We start from the raw sequence: 20,993 nt of genomic DNA on the forward strand, positions 1-20,993 counted from the left end.
AAATTTAATATTCCCCCTGAAATGTCACTTCAGGATTTTTCATATTATCTGAAGATGTGAAGTTTTTCTCAATTACATCTGTTTGAAAATGGAAAATGGAAAAAGCTTTTCTGAAACACAGATGACTATCAGGCTCCATAATCAGAATATTTCTTGGGTAATAAAAGAGCATTACAACGAACTTCAAAGTCATTGAATTCTCACACAAAGGTAGTGATTTTAGCTTTAAACATCAGGATTTGAAATCCACATTAATAATCTTTCCTGCTCCCACAGCTTGATGCAAACTCAGGATAAGATCTAAGATATTTCATCTATGGAGGTAGTAATTCACCACTGATTTAGGTTGAATTATTTACTCAAAGGACCAGTCTGTTGAGCTATTTCCCAGTAAATTTAAAACTCTGAAAGACAAGATTTAGGGTCGCTTAATCTTTAACAACAGTATTCTGCAGGCAAATTATAAAACGGATTTAGCCTGCCTAGGAATTCCTAAATCGTTTGCTGACGTAGAAATCCAAGTTTTCCAGTCCAGAAAACTATACATTAAATTCACTGTGAATATTCAAAACCCTCAATTTGGACTCAGCAGAGGCAAGGATAAAGGTGCTAAGTACCACAGAAAAGGACAGCGATTTACTATTGGTATTACGCAAAATGAGATTGGTACATCTGTTTATCCACAACAGATATGAAACTGCAACTTTTACTTAGATTCTAATTGGAAAGCACGTAACAACGTAATAGTAACCAGATGGAAGACAGCATCCCCCACCTGTGGCTTATGAAAAGCTTCTATTATCAGATTTCAGCGCGGAAATAGTAAGCTTTCATTTAGACAGCTCAGGAAGCCGAAGAGAAAAAGGATGTCTTCAAAAGAGAAAACAAAAATGAGACACAAGGACCATATGCAGACGAATGTCACACCATGGTTAATAACTTACAAAAAGATGTAAATTAAAGAACATTTCAGATTTTGAGCTCTCTCAACATTTGCAGCATTACTCTATAGCCCAGTAGTAATACAAAGTGTGAATTTACCGATTCCTTTTGATTTATCTCCAGAGGATGCACTGAAGTACAGAATCCAGGGGTGGACTGCTAGGGGTTTGCAAGGGTTCAGGAGAACCTCTAGCTAAGATTCTGTGCAGTTTGGAGAACCCCCAAATCCCACTCCTGGCTGGCCCCACCCACCCCACCCCACCCCTCCCAGGAGTCCCTACACAGCCCCTTTTGGATGCAGATAAGTTCAGGGCATGCATGGAGGCTTGGGGAGGGTGAAAAACAGGCCTACTGGAAGTTCGGGAGGGCCTCCGTAGTCTGGGGAGGCTATTTTTGCCCTCCCAGAGGCTCGAGGAAAGTCTCCGGAGCCCAAGGAGGGCAAAAATGCCCCCCCCACCGTGGTGAAGGAGACCGACTAGGCCACGTCCACCCAGCAACCGGGCAGAGAACCTCTTGCTAAAATTTTTGAGGCCCACCCCTGCCTGAATCTTTAGAGAACATTTAAGATTATGGAAGTGACTGTCTTGAAACACACAGATTTAGGACAATACGTCAGACTTTCTGCATGTTTTAAGAAATCCCAGCTAGTTGCAAAGTTAAACCTATTGGCCAATTTGCATGATATTTTTGTGACTATATTTTAAATATTTAACAATGTATTCAGCAGGAGTAAAGGAAAACGAAAGCGGTCTGTCAAAATCAGTATCTATGCAAATGGTAGTATTTGAATAAGGGGAATCTTTTAAAAATGTACATCTCAAAAACTAAGTGTTTTTTTTTTTTCAGGGCAACCAGATCTACCCAATTATGGGACAGAGCATACATCCGTTTCGAATCCCAGAAGGGTATGGCTAGCTGATGATAGCTAAATAGCTTGAAATAGATCTGTACTAATGTCCCTTTATTTCTTTGTCAGTAAAAACGTACATTTAACACAAAAATAGTTTGTTGCAAAAAGCAACTGCCTGTAAAGGCTCCTGGATTGGGGCTGAAAGGCAAAAGTGGAAGCAGTATGCTCCATCCCATAATTGGGTAGACCAGGTTGCCCTGACAAAAAACACTTAATCTTTCCCCTGGTATAGCCAACAAAGGGAGGAGAGCCCGTGGCTTAGAGGTTAATACATCTACCTAATACCCAGTGGTGAAATCCAAATATGTTTACCACCGGTTCGGTAGGCATGGCTTGGTGGGCATGACAGGGGAAGGATACTGCAAAATCTCCATTCCTGGGGAAAGATTATTGCAAAATCTCCATTCCCATCCTACTCTGGAGCCAGCCAGAGGTGGTATTTGCCGGTTCTCCAAACTACTCAAAATTTCCGCTACCGGTTCTCCGAACTGCTCAAAATTTCTGCTACTAGTTCTCTAGAACCTGTCAGAACCTGCTGGATTTCACCCCTGCTAATACCTAAAATAGCCCGAAATCGAATCTCAGAAGGGTATGTGACTAACTGATGATAGCTAAGTAGCTTGAAATAGATATATAAAATAGTCTCCCTTTATTTTTTTGTCGGTAAAAACATAAATTTATTTCAAAAACTACTATTGTGTGTCTCTTAAGGAATCTCAACATACATATACTGAAAGAAACATTACAGTTTCTGATGATAGTATGGAAGATTGTCCTTTTCAGCCCTTTTTAATCCATCAAAATATTTTCAAAGTAGGCAGGACAAATACTTTCTGCAACATTTAGGCTGTGTTCCCATGATCTGCTAAACAATATAAGGAGGTTAATAAAATGCAACTGCCATGTTCACATAACATGCCACGCCCAGACAAGTAAAATATAGTAGGCTTATACACAAGTCAGGAAGCCACACCACAGATGGAACGTGGCGAAATAGCTTGGCTCCAGCTCAGCAAAGAAAGCATTTATTCAGCGTATATTCTGAATATAGATTGATGGAAGCGGAACTGGAAAATGATGAGTGTGGTTTTAAAAATGTGGGAAGAAACATACAAAACCTGCTCTATGCAAGTCACGTTGTTGTGAAAGTTGGAAATGCAATCTGCAATCTATATTAATGAAAGTCATGAGGCACAGTGAAAACAATGCGACTAAGATTAAATATAATGAAGATCAAGCTCATGACAACAGAAACAACCACCAATCTTAAAATTGAAAATGAAAACACTGAAGTGGTGGATAGCTTCTGCCTTTTAGGATTAACCAGAAAAACCAGTCAAGAAATGCATTGCCAACTAATACCCAATAGAGTAGCAATGGAGACCTTGGAAAAGATATTCAGAAATTATGATGTGTCTCTACAGTACCTACAAAGATCAGAATCATGCGGACAATGATTTTCTCTCTGACATTCTATGGAAGCGAAAGTTGGACTTTGAAGAAGCTGGATGAGAAGATTATTTAAGCTTTTGAACTTTGGTGTTGAAGAAGACTGTGAAGAATACCGTAGAGCAGGGGTGGGCAACTGTGGCCCGTTTACAACCTGTGGACTTCAACTCCCAGAATTCCTGAGACAGCCAAGAAATACATGGACCGTCAAACAAATCAACCCTGAGTTCTCATTGGAGGCACAAATTATTGGGGCAAACACTCTATAGTGATCCATTTGGCCTTCCAGAATCCTTAGTATCCACATCTGATAGTAAACAAAACAATAGCATTACTAGTTTTTATTATGGTTTATAATTTCTGCTTTGGTGTTCAGCAAGCTAGTGGATTAGAAACATTTCCATTTATACTCCTAACAAGATTTTTTTTGTCATTTTTTGGCTGGCACACACATGGTCGTATTTCAGCAGAGACAATGGGATGATAATTGATGTAAGCTTGTAAGAGGGAATACATGGCTTATACAAATCATTTCACTGAAAGAATATGAAGTAATTCCTTTGCCCTGGGTAGAGCACGATGAATAAAAATATCAGTGACCCTAATTTAAATGACAACAGGAGGTACATAAACTATCTCCATAAACCACAGGTTGATTTCAGAATTTTTAAGCAATGCTTAAAATAATAATTCTAAACCCACACAGAACAAATATAATTACTCAGGTTTTTTTTTAGCTATTTTCCTACTGACTTCCATCAAAATGTCAGGACAGCTACCCATTTTGGGGAGGACAATAAAATCTCTTAACAATAAAAATTCAGGAATTTGGAAAAGTCATGGAAAAAAATAATAGCTGTGTGTGGGCCATATTATAAGTTTGTTTTCTCACATATAAAAAAGCTCACAATTTATATGACTACAATAATTATAGATTTTTATTAGTTAAAACTAATGTTAGTTCCTTTCCTATTTTTATACCTGGGAAAGACGTGATTTCAGAATTATCATTGTCGCTCTCACAGGCTAAGTAGCACCGAAAAGATAAAATATATTACAGACAATATAATGCAGTCAATCAGTGTGAAATAAACGCAGTCTAACTTTGCAAGTTCCATAAAGGGAAATGAATTGCATTGTTATGTCCCTTTAATAGATGTTTGATAGAAATAACAGTTTGTAAATTGAAGGTCCAGTTGTGTCCGATTCTGTCCAGTTGTGTCCGATTCTAGGGGGCAGTGCTCATCTCCTTTCTTAGCTGAGGGATTCAGTGTTATGCAAAGACAAAACAGTGTTATCCAAATCCAGCATGAATATATACTGAGGCACACAGATCTCTGTTACCTTCCCAACAAAGTGATACCTATTTATCTACTTGCATTTGCATGCTTTCGAACTGCTAGGTGGGCAGGCGCTGAGGCAAGTAATGGGAGCTCACCCTCTTGTACAGTGGTTGGGTCTCGAACTGGGGCTGTCAGCTGGCAAGCTCAGCGTCTCTAACTACTGAGCCTCTGCACCCCTTCAAGTTTTTAAATTACTCGAAAATAGTAACATTAAAACTAATCCATCCTACACCAATAACAGCATGTTAATCACAGGTCGCATATATTCAATTTAAGTGAAAATCTATGCTATTTTATTCACATATGAGAAAAGATGGTTTTTAAAAAGATGTAGTTATATATTAGGGGGGAAAAGCATTTTCAGTTATTATCCTCTAACTCTAGAGTTAGCTTCCTCTAGAACAGTGATGGCTAACCTTTTTCTCGTTGTGTGCCGAAAGTGTGCGAGTGTGCTGAAACCCATAATGCAATGCGCCCCCCGCACATGCACACACAACCCCCTGCTCCCCGTGCATGCGCACGTGACCCCCCTGCTCCCCTGTGCATGTGTGATCTCCGCCCCCCATTTGGGCCAAGCAGGCGTCCCTGCAGCCTCCTGGACCCAAAAATGTGCCGTGGGGGGGCGCGCTGCATCCCCCGCCCGTTTTGGGCCTAGCAAGCCTCCCTGCAGCCTCCTGGGCCCAAAAATGGGCCATGGGGGTTGCACTGCACCCCCACACACTCCCCCCCATGTGCGACCCTCCCTGTGCATGCACACAGATCTCTGGCATGTGCCCTGCTCCCCCACATCCCAAAAGTCCGCTGGCCGGCGGGAGGCACGTGCACGCATGTGCGGTGGAGCTGAGCTGGGCAATGCCTTGCGTGCCCACAGAGAGGGCTCTGCGTGCCAGTTGTGGCACGCATGCCATAGGTTCGCCATCACGGCTCTAGAGCTTCTACAAATTGTTTCTTTTCAAGATATATTTCAAGGGTAATACAAGGCCACTTTAATCAGACAATCTTTTATAGCCTGAAGAAAGAGTTTATGTGTACATTTTATAACTAAAAATTTGTTAAGTGAAAAGATGTTACATACAAAGTATTGTAGAAGGTTAAGAATGCTACCTCAACAAGCACTTGCCTGCTCAAGAAAATTTAAGTGATGCAGAAACCAGCAAGTGGTAGTACTTTTAACTGTGCATTTATATTTGGAGTAATCGACTACAATGATTATGGTTTCTCCCCTGCCAGGTAAGTATTTTTTTAAAATATTTTTCCCCATACAGATTTGTAAAACAGGTGCTGATGGGAAAAAAACTAAGAATGTTATTCTGTAAGAAATCACTGGCCCTCTCAATTCCTGGCAAATAGATGGGGAAGAAATGGAGGTAGTGACAGATTTTATTTTCCTGGGCTCCAAGATCACCGCAGATGCGGACTGCAGCCAAGAAATTAAAAGGCGCTTGCTCCTGGGGAGGAAAGCTATGGCAAATCTAGACAGCATACTAAAAAGCAAAGACAACACCCTGCCAACAAAAATGTGTATAGTCAAAGCTATGGTGTTCCCAGTTGCAATGTATGGCTGTGAAAGTTGGACCATAAGGAAGGCTGAGCGCCAAAGAACTGAAGCCTTTGAACTATGATGCTGGAGAAGACTCCTGCGAGTCCCTTGGATTGCAAGGTGATCAATCCGGTCAGTCCTAGAGGAGATCAATCCTGACTGCTCTTTAGAAGGCCAGATCCTGAAGATGAAACTCAAATACTTTGGCCACCTAATGAGAAGGAAGGACTCACTGGAAAAGAGCCTAATTCTGGGAAAGATTGAGGGCAAAAGAAGGAGGGGACGACAGAGAATGAGGTGGCTGGATGGAGTCACTGAAGCAGTCGGCATGAGCTTAAATGGACTCCAGAGGATGGTAGAGGACAGGAAGGCCTGGAGGAACGTTGTCCATGGAGTTGCGATGGGTCGGACATGACTTGGAACTAACAACAACAAAGAAATCACCTAACATCTTGTAGTGAATTCATACATGGATATAGATTTTAACATACTGGAGACAGGTCCATTTAATCAACTAGTGGTTTTTGTTTCATTCTTAATAAAATATTTTGTGCACTAATTCATCCGTGAAAATACTTTACATAAAACTCTTGAGAACTTCCAATTAATTCTGCACTGCTGAGTTAATCAATCAATTATAAGGTGCTCTGTAGTCTTTCATACATATTGTTCTATATAGCAGCAATGACAGTGTTTAGAGCAGCAGCCTCCAAGGCCCTGCTTCCGTGGAGAGGTTTTTACGTGGACTGGAGGGGGGCTGATTTCATGTATTGCCTGCATCCCGCGGATGGGTCTTCACTTGTTTGTGTGGCCCAGTTTCTGGCATGCCCATGGATTGGGGTTGGGGACCCCCATTCTAGTGCTAACCTTCAAACTGATGTATGTGAAACAAGAGAAATATGTATTATCACTCATATGATAGATCTTATGTTAGCCTCCAACACTACAAAATAGAAACGTTAATAAAAATTTAATCCTCTGTTAAAAGTCTACGTAGATCAGTGAACTTCAAAATGTCAACCCAATATTCCTAAGCTTTTATTATTTCCAATGGTTACTAGAGTAGAGTAGAGTAGAGTAGAGTAGAGTAGAGTAGAGTAGAATAGAGTAGAATAGAATAGAATAGAATAGAATAGAATAGAATAGAATAGAATAGAATAGAATAGAATAGAATAGAATTTTTTATTGGCCAAGTGTGATTGGACATACAAGGAATTTATCTTGGTGCATACGCTCTCAGTGTACATAAAAGAAAAGATACATTCATCAAGAATCATAAGGTACAACACTTAATGATAGTCATAGGTTACAAATAAGCAATGAGGAAACAATATCAATATAAATCGTAAGGATACCAGCAACAAGGTTACAGTCATACCGTCATAAGTGGGAGGAAATGGGTGGTGGGAACGATGAGAAGATGAGAAGATTAATAGTAGTGCAGACTTAGTAAATAGTTTGACAGTGTTGAATAAACTGAACTGAATAAACTATAAACTATAAACTATAAACTGAACCTGATTTGGTTTTATTTTTCAGTGACATCCCCATATTTTTTATTAAGATATTGAATGGGCCCTGTTTCATTCTTTCTCGGCTTTTCCCTCGGGCCTTGAGCTAGTAATTGTGTCTGTTAGCAACCATTTTGTTCTCCTGGATGTATTATTTTATCTCATTTTTTTCACTCTATTTGGGCATGCAAGGAAGAGGACATGGAATACATTTTAGCTAGTCATGTATTTACATGTCTACTTGATTTTGTGGGGAAATGTAGGATAATGTCAACAGGGGCAATCAGAAGATCCATAAAAAGGACTATTAACACAATTGAACTATTGAAATCAATGAATTTGGTGCATGTCTTTTCCTTTCCTTGAGAAGGGAGGGAAGGAATATTCAACAGAGATGATAGTCAAATCTTTTCTAACTTAACTGATTTTCTATGGAGAAAAAAAATAAAACGAATAAGATCAATAAACTTAAATGGCTACCTATTTCCGACTTTGATCTTAAGAAAGACCTTCAGAAAGCTGTAAACTCACTAAAAGATTTAGTGATGCTTTTTATTTGCATTCCGCATTGCTGCTTTCACAAAATATCTTACACTTTTAACTTTGCAGTGAAAACCAATTTTAATTTGAAAAAAATATGGAATTCTTATTATGGTCACTTGAGCTTATTCAGTTTGGAAAACTGGCACAGTTCCTCTTAAAATTCCAACAAAATCAGAGAGTCTATCTGATGAGCTAAGGTTTTGCCAAGCTTGGAAACTAAGCCAACAGTTTTATTTTTTAAAAAAAATAGAAATTATGTGTACTGCCTTAATGCAAAAATTCGTTCTTGGCTTTGACAGTTTCATAGATCTATATTTTCATTAACAAATATAGCCCATTGAATTTTGTGTGACGGCAACATTATATTGCTTTATAGATCCTAATGTTTAATAAATTGCGGCTTCCTCATTGTAATTTATTCCCAAATTTAAGAAAGTTATCTGTGATTGCTTGCACTTGATTGTCTCCTGGAAATGTATTGGAAATGTAACCACTGAAAATGTCTGCTTCTAGGGAGCCAACTACTGTGTCCAGTAGTGGGTTGTAAATCCCGTAGCTACCGGTTTGCTTGTAGGCACTCGTTCGCTCGCATGCACAGAAGTGTCCAGGTGGATGGGCGGAGCCTCCCGCCACTGCCGCTACCGGTTTGCCCAATCTGGGGCGAACTGGTAGCAACCCACCACTGACAGTGTCCCAGCATGGAAGGGGTACCTAAAGCAAATTCTCTGAAGTTAATCTTAGGGTTAAGTATGAATAGGAATATATAGGAAGAGCTCCGCTTTTATGGTTCCAAGTTGTGAAAGACTTTACAGGAGAAATTCAGCTCCTTTAAACTGGACTACAAACAAACTAGCAATCAGCAAAGTTCAAAAATAACCACCATGAAGAGTTTATCTCACCTAATCCCATAGTGGTTTGCACTAATTGAAATTTCACCACTGTCTTCAAGGGGAACCTCATACATAACATTCTGCATTGCAATAATTACCAGGATACCAATTACTGTTGGAAGTCTACCTCTAATTAATCTAAGAGTATGGTAGATGCTTTGCTCCACAGAGGCCTCTAATCCCTCTGGCATCAATAGATCTACAAGCACTCTCAAACCTGAGTTTGTATCCTAAATTGAATCTCATTTTTCTGCGCAAATACTTTTATCAACATTTTCTGTCTTCTCTGAACTGAAATTCAGTTTACTTGCCCTGATCTAGTCCATTACTATGGCCAGGCATAATTTCAGAAAGTTCAGTGCCTCGCCATAATACAGTGAAAGAAGACAACTGGGTGATGTTAACACTGATAAGATTGTGCACTAGCAACAGTGGGCCAAAGAGTATGCCTGAATTTCACAGTTCATCTGGACAAGAGAATAATGACAAAAGGGGACAGGCATATCCCTACACTAGCATAATTCTATTTGCACAGGTAGTCCTTGACCGATGACCACAATTGAGCCCAAAATTTCTGCTGCTAATTGAGACAACTGTTAAGTTTTTCCCCATTTTACGACTTTTCTTGACACAATTGTTAAGCGAACCACTTCAGTTGTTAAGCAGGAGACATATATCATTCTGGGCAGATGGCTGTCCAATCTCTTAAAAATCTCCAGTGATGGAGTACCCATAACTTCTGGAGTTAAGCTGTTTCACTGATTAATTGTTCTCACTGTCAGTAAACTTCTCCTTAATTCGAAGTTGGATCTCTCTTTGAGAAGCTTCTTAAACAGATCCTTGTCTCATTTCCTATTTTGAGATATTTTTCCCCCCTGACAGTACAAAAGGTTTATCAGAAGTTAAGTCTTGTATTCTGGCATACCTTAGCCTTGAAATCATCTACATTTTGGAATGATTGATACAATAAAAGGACAATAAACAAAGGGTTTTTTTTAAAAAAAAATCCTTGATCTATTATCCAAATTATATGAGCTACCTCGGATTTTTTTCTTTTTTTTCTTTTGTCCTTTTGCCTTTACTGAAACTTTTCTGTTCACTGATATTTCCATCCGAGTCTATGGCTTCATAAAATCTAAAGCAAAGCTTAAAATTGTGTGACAAATTAATGAAATACTTCTATAGACATGAAACATATTAAATTGGATGTTTTAAGACTAAGCAAGCAAATGTGGGTAGATCAGAATAAGACATTTTAAATTAGAATATTCGTATTATTCCCAGATATGGCATTATAGAAAGGAATAGAGTAGTAATGATACTCAAAGAGACATAAAAGTAGTATCTTCATGCCTACTTATTACATTCTTCGTATTTTTAAAATCTAAATTATTTGCACACTTAATATTCTTAATACAATGTGCGTGCGCGCCCAGACACACGCACAAAGAATGCAAATATTGGCTATACGGTATTTTGAAATATCTCAAGTATCTGTTATCGATGTCAATATTTAAAGAAGAAAACATGATTTAGAAATCTTTTAATTTATGGGCATACATGGCTGACTCACATACCAGTATACCAGGAACCCTCAGAATTCCTGAATTCTGTATACTGGAGCCACCTATATTTTCACATAGCAAGAAACTAGCTTATGAGAGGCATTTAGATGGGATGGGATGGGTAGAAACATTATATGTGATATATATATCATTTGTCCAATCAAATGAAATGATTCTTATATCAGCTTTCGCAGAAGATGTTATGCTTCTCACACATCACATTGTTTCTGTAGAAAAAGCGATAGAAACACATATGAATCATCCATATTACTATAAATCTGTGATGGCCAACCTATGGCACGCGTGCCAGAGGTGGCATGCAGCGGCCTCTCTGATGATATGTGAGCCATCGCCCCAGTTCAGCTCTGCTCTCCGCGCGCGCATCCCGCTGGCTAGCTAGTCTTTGGGTCTCTGCCGCGCATGCACAGGGGAGGGGCAGGCCATGTTGGGGGGGCCCCGCATGCGCATGCATGGGGGCACGTGCACGGGTGTGTGTGTGTACATGCATGCGCGGGGGGCATCCGCAGGGGCCACATGTGCATTGCATTGTGGGAGTTCGGGCATGTGTGCGCTTTGGGCACTCGGTCCAGAAAAGGTTATCCATCACTGCTATAAATTATGATTTTTCAAAAAAAAAAAATTCTTTTCTTTCTTCGTTCATTCATATCTAGGGTGTATATAAAAGTATAAATAGTATTGTCAATATAGAACAATAGTCCCAGAATTGTGGACTTCAATTCTCAGATGTGTGGACTTCAACTTCCAGATGTGCGGACTTCCACACCAAGAATTGTGGACTTCAGCTCCCAAGTGTGTGAACTTCAACTCCCATGCTGGCTAGGGAATTCTGGGAGTTGAAGTCCATTCAAATTCACACTGTCAAGGTTGAGAAACATTGATAGAAAAGATGCACTGCAAATGGCCTGGAATCACTCTAAATGTATTTGGCTATTTCAAATTGTACATTTGTCATAGAAAGCTAACCAAAAGTTTCATTTTAGAAAGAATTTAGGGAACATGCTAGTGTTCATTTTTATGGACTCTTTCAACTGAAATCATAGCATTAGGTTTGTTTCAATTGATAAAATATCTAACCAGGTTTTCGAGCTAAGTGCAGAATACTACTGAGACTTTGTCGACTTAAATGAAATACAGAAATTTGGCCTCTGGCAAAAAATTGAAAACAACAATACATTAACTCAAAAATTATTTCCCCTCAGATGAAAGAGGAAGAAATTTCTGTATTGTTTGCACCAATAATGTAAGGTAATAAATCACAACATTTTGCTTCCTTTTGGGTATCTGAAGTAAGTGCCTTAGCTCTACTATGGTTTAATATTTCACATATGTATTAATCCCTACATCTGTACAAATGTAACTAGAACATGCATACTATTTATTTACCAAACTGAGACCCAATGCAATAAGTTGATTATGTGCCATCATGTTGGCGTCAACCATTAGCAACTACATAACAAGACTTTTCCCAGCTTAATCTGCCCCCAATCTGGCTCTTTCCCCCACAACAACAACCCCCTGTGAGATGGATTGCACTGAGAGAGAATGACTGGCCCAAAGTCACCCAGCTGGCTTTCATGGCTAAGGTGGGACTTGAACTCAGAGTCTCCTGGTGATTGGCCCAAAATCACCTAGCTGACTTTCATGCCTAAAGCAGGACTTGAAATCATGGTCTCCTGCTTTCTAGCTTGATGCCTTAACCCAGAGGTCTTCAACTTGGCAGCTTTAAGACTTGTGGACTTCAACTCCCAGAATTCTCCAGCCAGAGTTGAAGTCCACAAGTCTTAAAGCTGCTAAGTTTGAATATCTCTGCCTTAACCACTAGACCAAACTGGCCAAACTACTTTAAAACAACAACAACAATCAAAGCCAGAAACGGAATACTAGTATATTTTTTGCTGGAATTTTTTCTTGCTCTGAATTCCAAATTATGAGTCATTTGCATGTAACGCTTCAAATTAATTTCGTCTAACCATATGTTGCATTACTCATTTTTCCTTTACCACTTGATTAAGTCATACACATATGCCCACTGATCACATAGATAATACGCCTACAAAAAAAATCTAAAACGGTCACTTTAGAAAAAAAAAATACTATCATTTTAAATCTTCCCTTTTAGAGTCACAAATGGCTTTTTCTCTTTGATACTGAAAATCTAAATCTATTCATAGAACAAGGCTGCAAAAATCCCAACACCTTCCAAATACTGCCCACCATATGTATTTTTTTAAAATTTTGACAGGGCAAATTATTAATTCCCTAAGATGTAAATATACTGACTATAAATAATGGTTGTTAAATATATATTAAATCAAACCGTTTTTCTTTGAGCCCTGGCTGCCATTTGGAATATAGATTCTACCATTTTATTCAACGGTAGAGCAATGATTTTAGACAAAAAAAAAATGTATTATTTTGTCTACCGTGTTTCCCCGAAAATAAGACCCTATCTTATATTTTTTGAACCCCGAAATAAGCACTTGGCCTTATTCTCGGAGAGGTCTTATTATTTTGGGGCGCATGGAGCAAGATATTCTCTTGTCATCTTACCTGATTTCCAGCTCTGCATTTAAATATTTTCAGGGAGGGCTTATTTTCAGGGAGGGGAGGCTTATTTTAGTGCATGCACTCAAAAGCCCGATTGGGATTATTATCAGGGGATGTTTTATTTTCGGGGAAAAGGGGTAGCCAGCAATAAATGTTTTTACATCACCCTAATTCAAGCATTACAAGAAACACTTCTAGATTTCTACATGTCATTTAAGCTTCTTTCAGATAAATCTCATAAAAGATTCTTCATTTGCTTCTCTCCATTCTAACAAACAATGCTTTTCAAAAGTATTCGTAATTTACCAAATGCTTCTGCTCGTCCTTTCTTATTATTTTCCAAGTTTATGTGAAAGGGAAAGTATGTGTGGTTGAGAACACTGACTTATGTCAGCAGTTTTTGTATCAAAACCACCCTGGTTTTTTTTTAATTATTATTATTATTCCCACACCAGACAGGGGGGCGTCAATTTTAACAGAGGAAGTACCAAGAATTTTTGGCAGTCTTGAAATTGCTACAAGTGGTTTCTCAACTAAAAAAATAAATAAATAGGGCAGTCCAAACTCACATGTTCTTTCAATGAGATTTGAATGCTCAATACTATTGAGACTTATTTCTCAAAATAAATTGCATGAAAATTAATCAAAACTGGGCAACAGTCACCTCATCTATTGATATTTGAAGCACACAAACCTCGAGCAAGGAAGCTATACCTTTGCTGATCTTTTTCTGACTTGGCCTTCCCTATCTTGATACCTTCCTGACACAGCCACCAACCATCATCCACTGGACTTAATGGAAGATGATGGTATGGTTTATATTCTGAAGTTTTTGGAAGAGAGCAGACAGAAAGGGCTGGTCTGAACTTCCATATGAATAGAATAGAATAACAGAGTTGGAAGGGACCTCGGAGGTCTTCTAGTCCAACCCCCTGCTTAGGCAGGAAACCCTACACCACTTCAAACAAATGGTTATCCAACATCTTCTTAAAAACTTCCAGTGTTGGAGCATTCACAATTTCTGGAGGCAAGTTGTTCCACTGTCCTAATTGTTCTCACAGTCAGGAAATTTCTCCTTAGTTCTAAATTGCTTCTCTCCTTGATTAGTTTCCACCCGTTGCTTCTTGTCCTGCCCTCAGGTGCTTTGGAGAATAGTTTGACTCCCTCTTCTTTGTGGCAGCCCCTGAGATATTGGAAGTCTGCTATCATGTCTCCCCTAGTCCTTCTCTTCATTAAACTAGACAGACCCAATTCCAGCAAACATTCTTTATACATTTTAGCCTCCAGTCCCTTAATCATCTTTGTTGCTCTTCTCTGCACCCTTTCTAGAGTCTCCACATCTTTTTTACATCGTGGCGATCAAAACTGGATGCAGTATTCCAAGTGTGTTATGCAGTGTTATGCAGACTAAAGAGCACAGAAAGAGGTGTTATGAAAGCAAATGTAAAATATCCATTTTGATTCTGTTTGAACGGGATAAAGTCGAATCATTTTTAGCTTTGCTATATGCAAGGATCATGTTTATTCTGTTATGCCTGCTTTTCATGCAGTTCATTTTTTTTTTTTATTATTTGATCATGCAGAGGTCCTTCAGACTAAAATTTGAATCTTTATTTTAATCCTACTGGTAGTTTTAGTGACAATGTAAGCTGTAGCTGCTCTTGGAATTAACAAGTAGCTTGCAAAGTTCCAATATTTCTCTCAGCTAAGCACCATTTATAGCAAAGGTGTTTGAATTCAACTTATTTTTCTTCGCATTGCTGTGGTCTCACCTTGGGGTGATAAATGATGGACAACAATCACTCTTGTCACAGTGAGAGATAAAGAGAGATGAAGAATCAAAACCACTGACTTGCAGGAAGGTAAATTATCAGATCTTGTTTAATACCAAGGTCACAGTAACTGTTGGTTAGTAAAGCCAAATTATCTAGGTTTAAGTCATAACAAAAATGAATGATCTATGAAGATCATGGGCAACAACATTTACTTTATGAAAAAAAATACACAGAAAAAAAAAATTCTCCTAGCAACCTATTCTCCTAGCTGGGATCAATATAAGCCATTCCTTTCTAGATGATAAAATAATCATTTTCTTGCTGATTAACGAAGCTCGTGGATAACATTGGCAACTACCAGTCAAATCTACTTCGCAAGATTGCCAAGAACACATTTGTTCCATGCTTTTAAAAGCTAGCTAACCCTTCAAAAGAAGATTAAAATGGGGGGAAAGAAAGAATCTCAATCCTGAAGTCTTGTGAGGAAGAACCTCTTCTGTGGGGGACACTGCTAAAATAGAAAAGACATTTGAAGCATATGCCATCGTGGAAAAAATATCATTATTAATATACATGGTGATGTAAAAACCCTGCTTTGAAATGCTAGGCTCCAAATTGTGAATGTGGGTGAAAGATTTAATTAAAAACAAAGTCACTGGGGATGAACAGAACAGGCATAAGATCAAGCTTAGTCCAAAATTGACACAAAGAAAAACCATCAACAACCAACTTATGTAAACAGATGAAGAATACTCAAAATCTTTATATGTGGGATTAATAAGAAGTATCAAAGAAGAATGCGAGAAGAACAACCATAAGCTATATATATCTAATAAGTTCCCTTTGTAGCATATTAAAATATGCCAAAGAAATGTAATCACATTACCAGCACCACCGCGACATTCATTCAAATTCAATCTTGGTATCATCATGATGCTACACTTAGCTGACCTCGACTGATCTTAAAAAAAGGTGGGAGACTACAAGATATTCCAGACATTTCTAATAGTAGCTTCTAAAAGCATCTTTCCTGTTCTAAGTTCACATGTAACAGAAATTTAAAAAAAAAAGAAATATGAAAAAAAGCATTCCTATAACTATGATGTGCGGGAGGACCATGGAAAAAGCCATGAAATTCTTTCCAATACTTGTCTGTATTAGAATACTAAGGAGCACTAAGCTAAAGCCACAATGTACTCTGTAATACGTGGATAAACAAATCCAAGGAGTAAGTCCCTAGACTTGCTACACAGATTCACCATAAGAATTCAGAAGATAGGTTTCTAGGAAATTCATCAATTTATCTCACTTTTAAATCATCCTGTTCTTCTCTTGAATGGTGTTTTATATAACCATTTAACAATGTGAATGCAGACCAGCAGAAGAACCCTTGTTACTACAATAGCATCTCTCTATCTCATCTATAGAGGTGGGGGATGCGGTGGTTCAGTGGCTAACACGCTGAGCTTGTTGTGAAGGTCGGCAGATCAGAGGTTCGAATCCCTAGTGCCGCGTAACAGGGTGAGCTCCCGTTACTTGTCCCACCTTCTGCCAACCTAGCAGTTTGAAAGCATGTAAAAAATGCCAGTAGAAAAATAGGGATCACCTTTGGTGGGAAGGTAACAGCGTTCCATTGCGCCTTTGGCATTTAGTCATGCTGGCCACATGACCATGGAGACGTCTTCGGACAGCGCTGGCTCTTCGGCTTTGAAACTGAGATGAGCACCACCCCTTAGAGTCGGGAACAACTAGCACATATGTGCGAGGGGAACATTTACCTTTCTCATCCATTTACTTCTGGTATCACATACTTTCCTATTTTAGCTAAGCTACTGCTAAAGCTGTATTAGATTGCTACAGAACTGCAAGGAGAATGCAACAGGAATGGGGAAGAGAGGCAGGAAGCTTTTTGACTCTTCAGAAGTTGCTAAATTTATCATTCTCAGCATCCTTCTCTCTTCATTGGATATACTGACTTAAGACCCCTGGGAATTGTGGTTCAGTAACATCTGGTGGGCTACAGTTTCTTCAAAGATGTATTGAGAGACAATCAAGAATAAATAATGCCCTGTGTTCATTCTTCATTTTTCACCACAGCAGATGTCAAACTATTTAATGGAACTAATTAAGATAAAATGGAATGAAAATGCTTTCAATAATTGTGACACTAACAGTATTTGAGAAGTTTTGAGAAATATTAAGTCTATGTAAGTATAATGCTAAGCATGAAGCAAGAACATTTTAATATATTCCAAGGAATGTAAGAAATCACTGCAGATTGAACATCAGTGATTTTAGGAAGAAGCCCCCATACATCACCAATAAGCATTTTCAACTATTTTAAAAAACAAAGACTACACAAAAATTTGCAATTCTAAATTCCTAATACAAAATAAGTCAAAGAATAGCCACTAAGGAATGATTCTGTTCCGAAACCAAGTTAATATCACAGTATAAAATTCACCTAATCAAACTATGAATGCAAGTCACGGTTGAATTCTCCTTGCCATGGTATCATTTGTTGGATTAGGGGCTTGTCTGCTATAGGAATTGCAACAAGTTGAATAAGATGTGGGGGAAAAATGTATTTATCCTTATTGTAACGCATGCTGACATCCTGCATGGTAAAAAAAATACAACACATTAAAGTGATGTTTATATGAAAATAATGTTATCATCACAAAAACAATTTTGGCATGGAAAGATTTTGTATGCCCAACTTCTCTGGCAATACAATTAAAAGCAGTTTCACTGAAAAGGGTTGTCATTCTAAGAAGTGATATGTTTGATCATTTCAGTAAACAGAGGGTCTGTTTATAAATCAAGGAATAGGAGCTCAAACACCTGCTAAATTGGTTAAAATAGAAGTATACCTTCAGTTTCAAATACTGTGTGCTGTTTTGTTAGTATAATCATCTCTAAGAATTTTCAAAGTTATTTTATATAAATATGTTACAATTTCTAGAGACAGGTTATCAGAACTGTCAGCCAAAAGAATGCTACAACTATCAATCAAAAACAATTTTTTAAGGAAATCAATCAATCAAAAGATGTATATTTTTTAAAAGTAGAGTTTTACTGCAAATAGTAAAACATTTAAACATGAGCCTCTGATATAACTGCAGTAAAAAAATATGCATTTGGTGAATAAGAGACAATTAAAAATCTTTCAAACAGTCTTCAGATTCTACTTTTGTATCAATTCTATATATTTATTAATAATGGATGTCACAAACTGTCATTGTGGTGTGTTCCCCCCCTTTTTTTTTTGAACAATGATCAAATTCTCTTGAGGGAAATCTCTAAAATAAATGTTGTTCTTTTATTATCTTTGTAATAGAAACAAGGCAGTGTTCTTTCAAGGTTACTGTCATTTCTGTTTTGCTACTTCAATTGTAGCACGCTAGCTTGACAATCTGTACAAAGTGTCAAACTTTAACTATTTCTAATTCCTGTGGTTGTTTTATCAATGCTCCAATAATTTATCTGTCTACTAATCTGGATGGGGAAGAAATGGCCAGGTAGTCATTACTACACACGGAACACAGAGTAAGTACTATTTCTAAAATTGCTTTTGTTTAAGCTACTTCAACGTTGAAGTGAAATCCATCCAAATTCACACTCTAGATTTATCCCTCGACTATTTTTTTTCCAACCACACAGCAATGTTTTTTGCAATACAATCCTTGCAGCTGTGACCGACCCACAAACAATAAAACTACAGCTAAAGAAGTAATCAGAGCAGCAAACCGTTTAAAAGTAAAGCTAAAGAAGGAATCAAAAGGGAGCTCTCTTTCCTCTTATTTAATGTAAAACTGAGACAATTTACACAACTAGATGTTTAAAAACCCGGCTCGGCGTATGTAAGGAAGTAAGAAGGATCTTTTATTGGGGTTAAAGAGAATATGCAATAGCTTACCAGCCTTCAGAATAATCCATCCTTCACCAAAGCCTTAAAGAAAACAACACGGAGAATGCTACAAGGCAGAACAACTCTTTAGTCTTCCAGCTGCTCTCCAATGAGCTGTGTGAGCAACCTGAGCGTAAGGAAAAGCATCTTGGCTGGGAGAGTTGCTAGCTTTGTGGGAAAACCGATACTGGAGTGATGTCACACTGCTTCAGAAACAGAATCACAAGCACTGTTCTCTCACTTAAAGAGCACGGTTGTGCAACAGAGGGTTTATGAATATATGCAAATACCCCACCCCAAATCACACACACACACACACACACACACCTAACATCAAAAGCAATAAATACATGATGTTTCACAGTAGCAAGTTCTTTTATTTAACTCCATTTTTTTTTTTAGAAAGGGAGTCTAGGCTGCCAGTTTACTCAGAGAAAGTATAATTGTTATCTAATACCATCAGCATAGTAATTTAAGTCGCATGCTTTGCCAGCTATAAAGATGAGGGTCTTTGTTTCTCTGAATACAGATTTTTTTTTAAAAAAGCCTCAGTGCTCTTCCTTCCATAGAAGCCAAACATGATGATTTTTTAATGAACTGAAATCTTCTTAAAATTGAAAAGCTCCGTAGCGCTAGGAAATATTTGCTCTGCTCAATATGGGTGACATCCACTGTACTTGATGGATCTTATCTTCACACCTATAAAAAAATAAGAGATCCAAACAAAATATCCTTGTAGAAATGATTCGACGTCTTTACTTTTGGAAAAGATGCATGCATAAATCGATCAGTTCTGTGGGATTACCGAGGTGGAAAAGGATTGAAAAGATGAACTACCATTTCACCTGTCTGAAATGGGGGCGAAATGGTAGATAGATCTGATTAAATAACCATGCCAAGTGTTTATGTTATTGAAAAAGAGCAGACTTCATTCTCTATTCGACTGGAAAGGTCCACGCTTTTATTACTCTGATAAGCAGAGGTTTACAATGTTTTTAGGGAGCGGAAGACAGGTTTTTCAAGATACAGGTAGTCCTCAACTTACAACAGTTTGTTTAGTGACCGTTCAAAGTTACAACGGCACTGAAAAAAGTGACTTATGACCATTTTTCACACTTATGACGGTTGCAGCACCCCCCATGGTCATGGGATTTGCATTTGGATGCTTGAAAATTGGTTCATGTTTATGATGGCCATGTGCCAGGGTGACCTTCTGACAAGCAAAATAAATGGGAAAGCCAGATTCACTTAACAACCGTGTCACTAACTTTTTTTTAAAATTTGATTTATATGCCGCCCTTCTCCGGAGACTCAGGGCGGCTTACAATGCGCTAAGCAATAGCCTTCATACTTTTGTATATTTTATACAAAGTCAGCTTATTGCCCCCACAAACTGGGTCCTCATTTAACCTACCTTAGAAAGGATGGAAGGCCGAGTCAACCTTGAGCCTGAGGAGATTCGAACTTGCAGTAATTGCAGACAGCTGTGTTAATAACAGGGTGCTTTAAACCACTGTACTACCAAGGCTCTTAACCCAAGTGCAGCGATTCGTTTAACAAATGTGACAAAGTCATAAAATGGGGCAAAACTCACTTAGCGGCAGAAATTTTGGGCTCAACTGTGGTCGTAGGTTGAGGAATACCTGTACCATAAAAGGCAGAATTAGGATAAAGAGCATCGTCTCTGTCAAAATTGATGAAACCGAAACTCTTTTAAAATGTATAGGATTTCTGCAGCATTTGTCATGCCTTTCAGCCCTGTCTAGATTATCTGACTCTTATAAAAATTGATTTCTTTTTGTTATATAATTCTCACTTAGTATTAATCAGTCTCTTTTTCCAGGGCCATCTTTGTATTCCTTGCTTTCCCCATAGACATTTCACCTTCAAGCCAAACATACCCATTCAATCCTACACCTGTTGTGGCCTGCCAGTAGCCAGCAGAGCTGGCAGCAGAGTCGGACAGTGAGGAGGTTGGGGAGGAACGTGGGCCAGTTCTGGAGCCTGGGAAGGGCTCTGAGTCGGAGGCAGAGAGGGGGCCAAGGCC

General features: G+C 38.4%; 1 protein-coding gene across 50 annotated transcripts in view; it reads right to left on the reverse strand.

Annotated features, from left to right (window-relative positions):
* PLEKHA5 (pleckstrin homology domain containing A5) overlaps positions 1–20,993 on the reverse strand; it is a 217,263-nt gene that overhangs the window by 110,483 nt on the left and 85,787 nt on the right. For 15 of the 50 annotated variants that reach the window (XM_060689358.2, XM_087873053.1, XM_034442632.3 and 12 more), the window contains exon 1: positions 18,956–19,198. The exons of 33 other annotated variants lie outside the window; for them this stretch is intronic. In XM_060689358.2, coding sequence (XP_060545341.2) covers positions 18,956–18,975 — 20 coding nt within the window. In that variant the 5' untranslated portion in view covers positions 18,976–19,198. Of the gene's footprint in view, positions 1–18,955; positions 19,199–20,993 lie in introns of those variants that run through there. 2 more of the 50 variants (XM_087873051.1, XM_087873048.1) reach the window with 1 other exon arrangement.

The sequence above is a fragment of the Pantherophis guttatus genome, chromosome 7 (genome assembly GCF_059756535.1).
Source record: "Pantherophis guttatus breed Tessera chromosome 7, ASM5975653v1, whole genome shotgun sequence".
NCBI lineage: Eukaryota > Metazoa > Chordata > Lepidosauria > Squamata > Colubridae > Pantherophis > Pantherophis guttatus.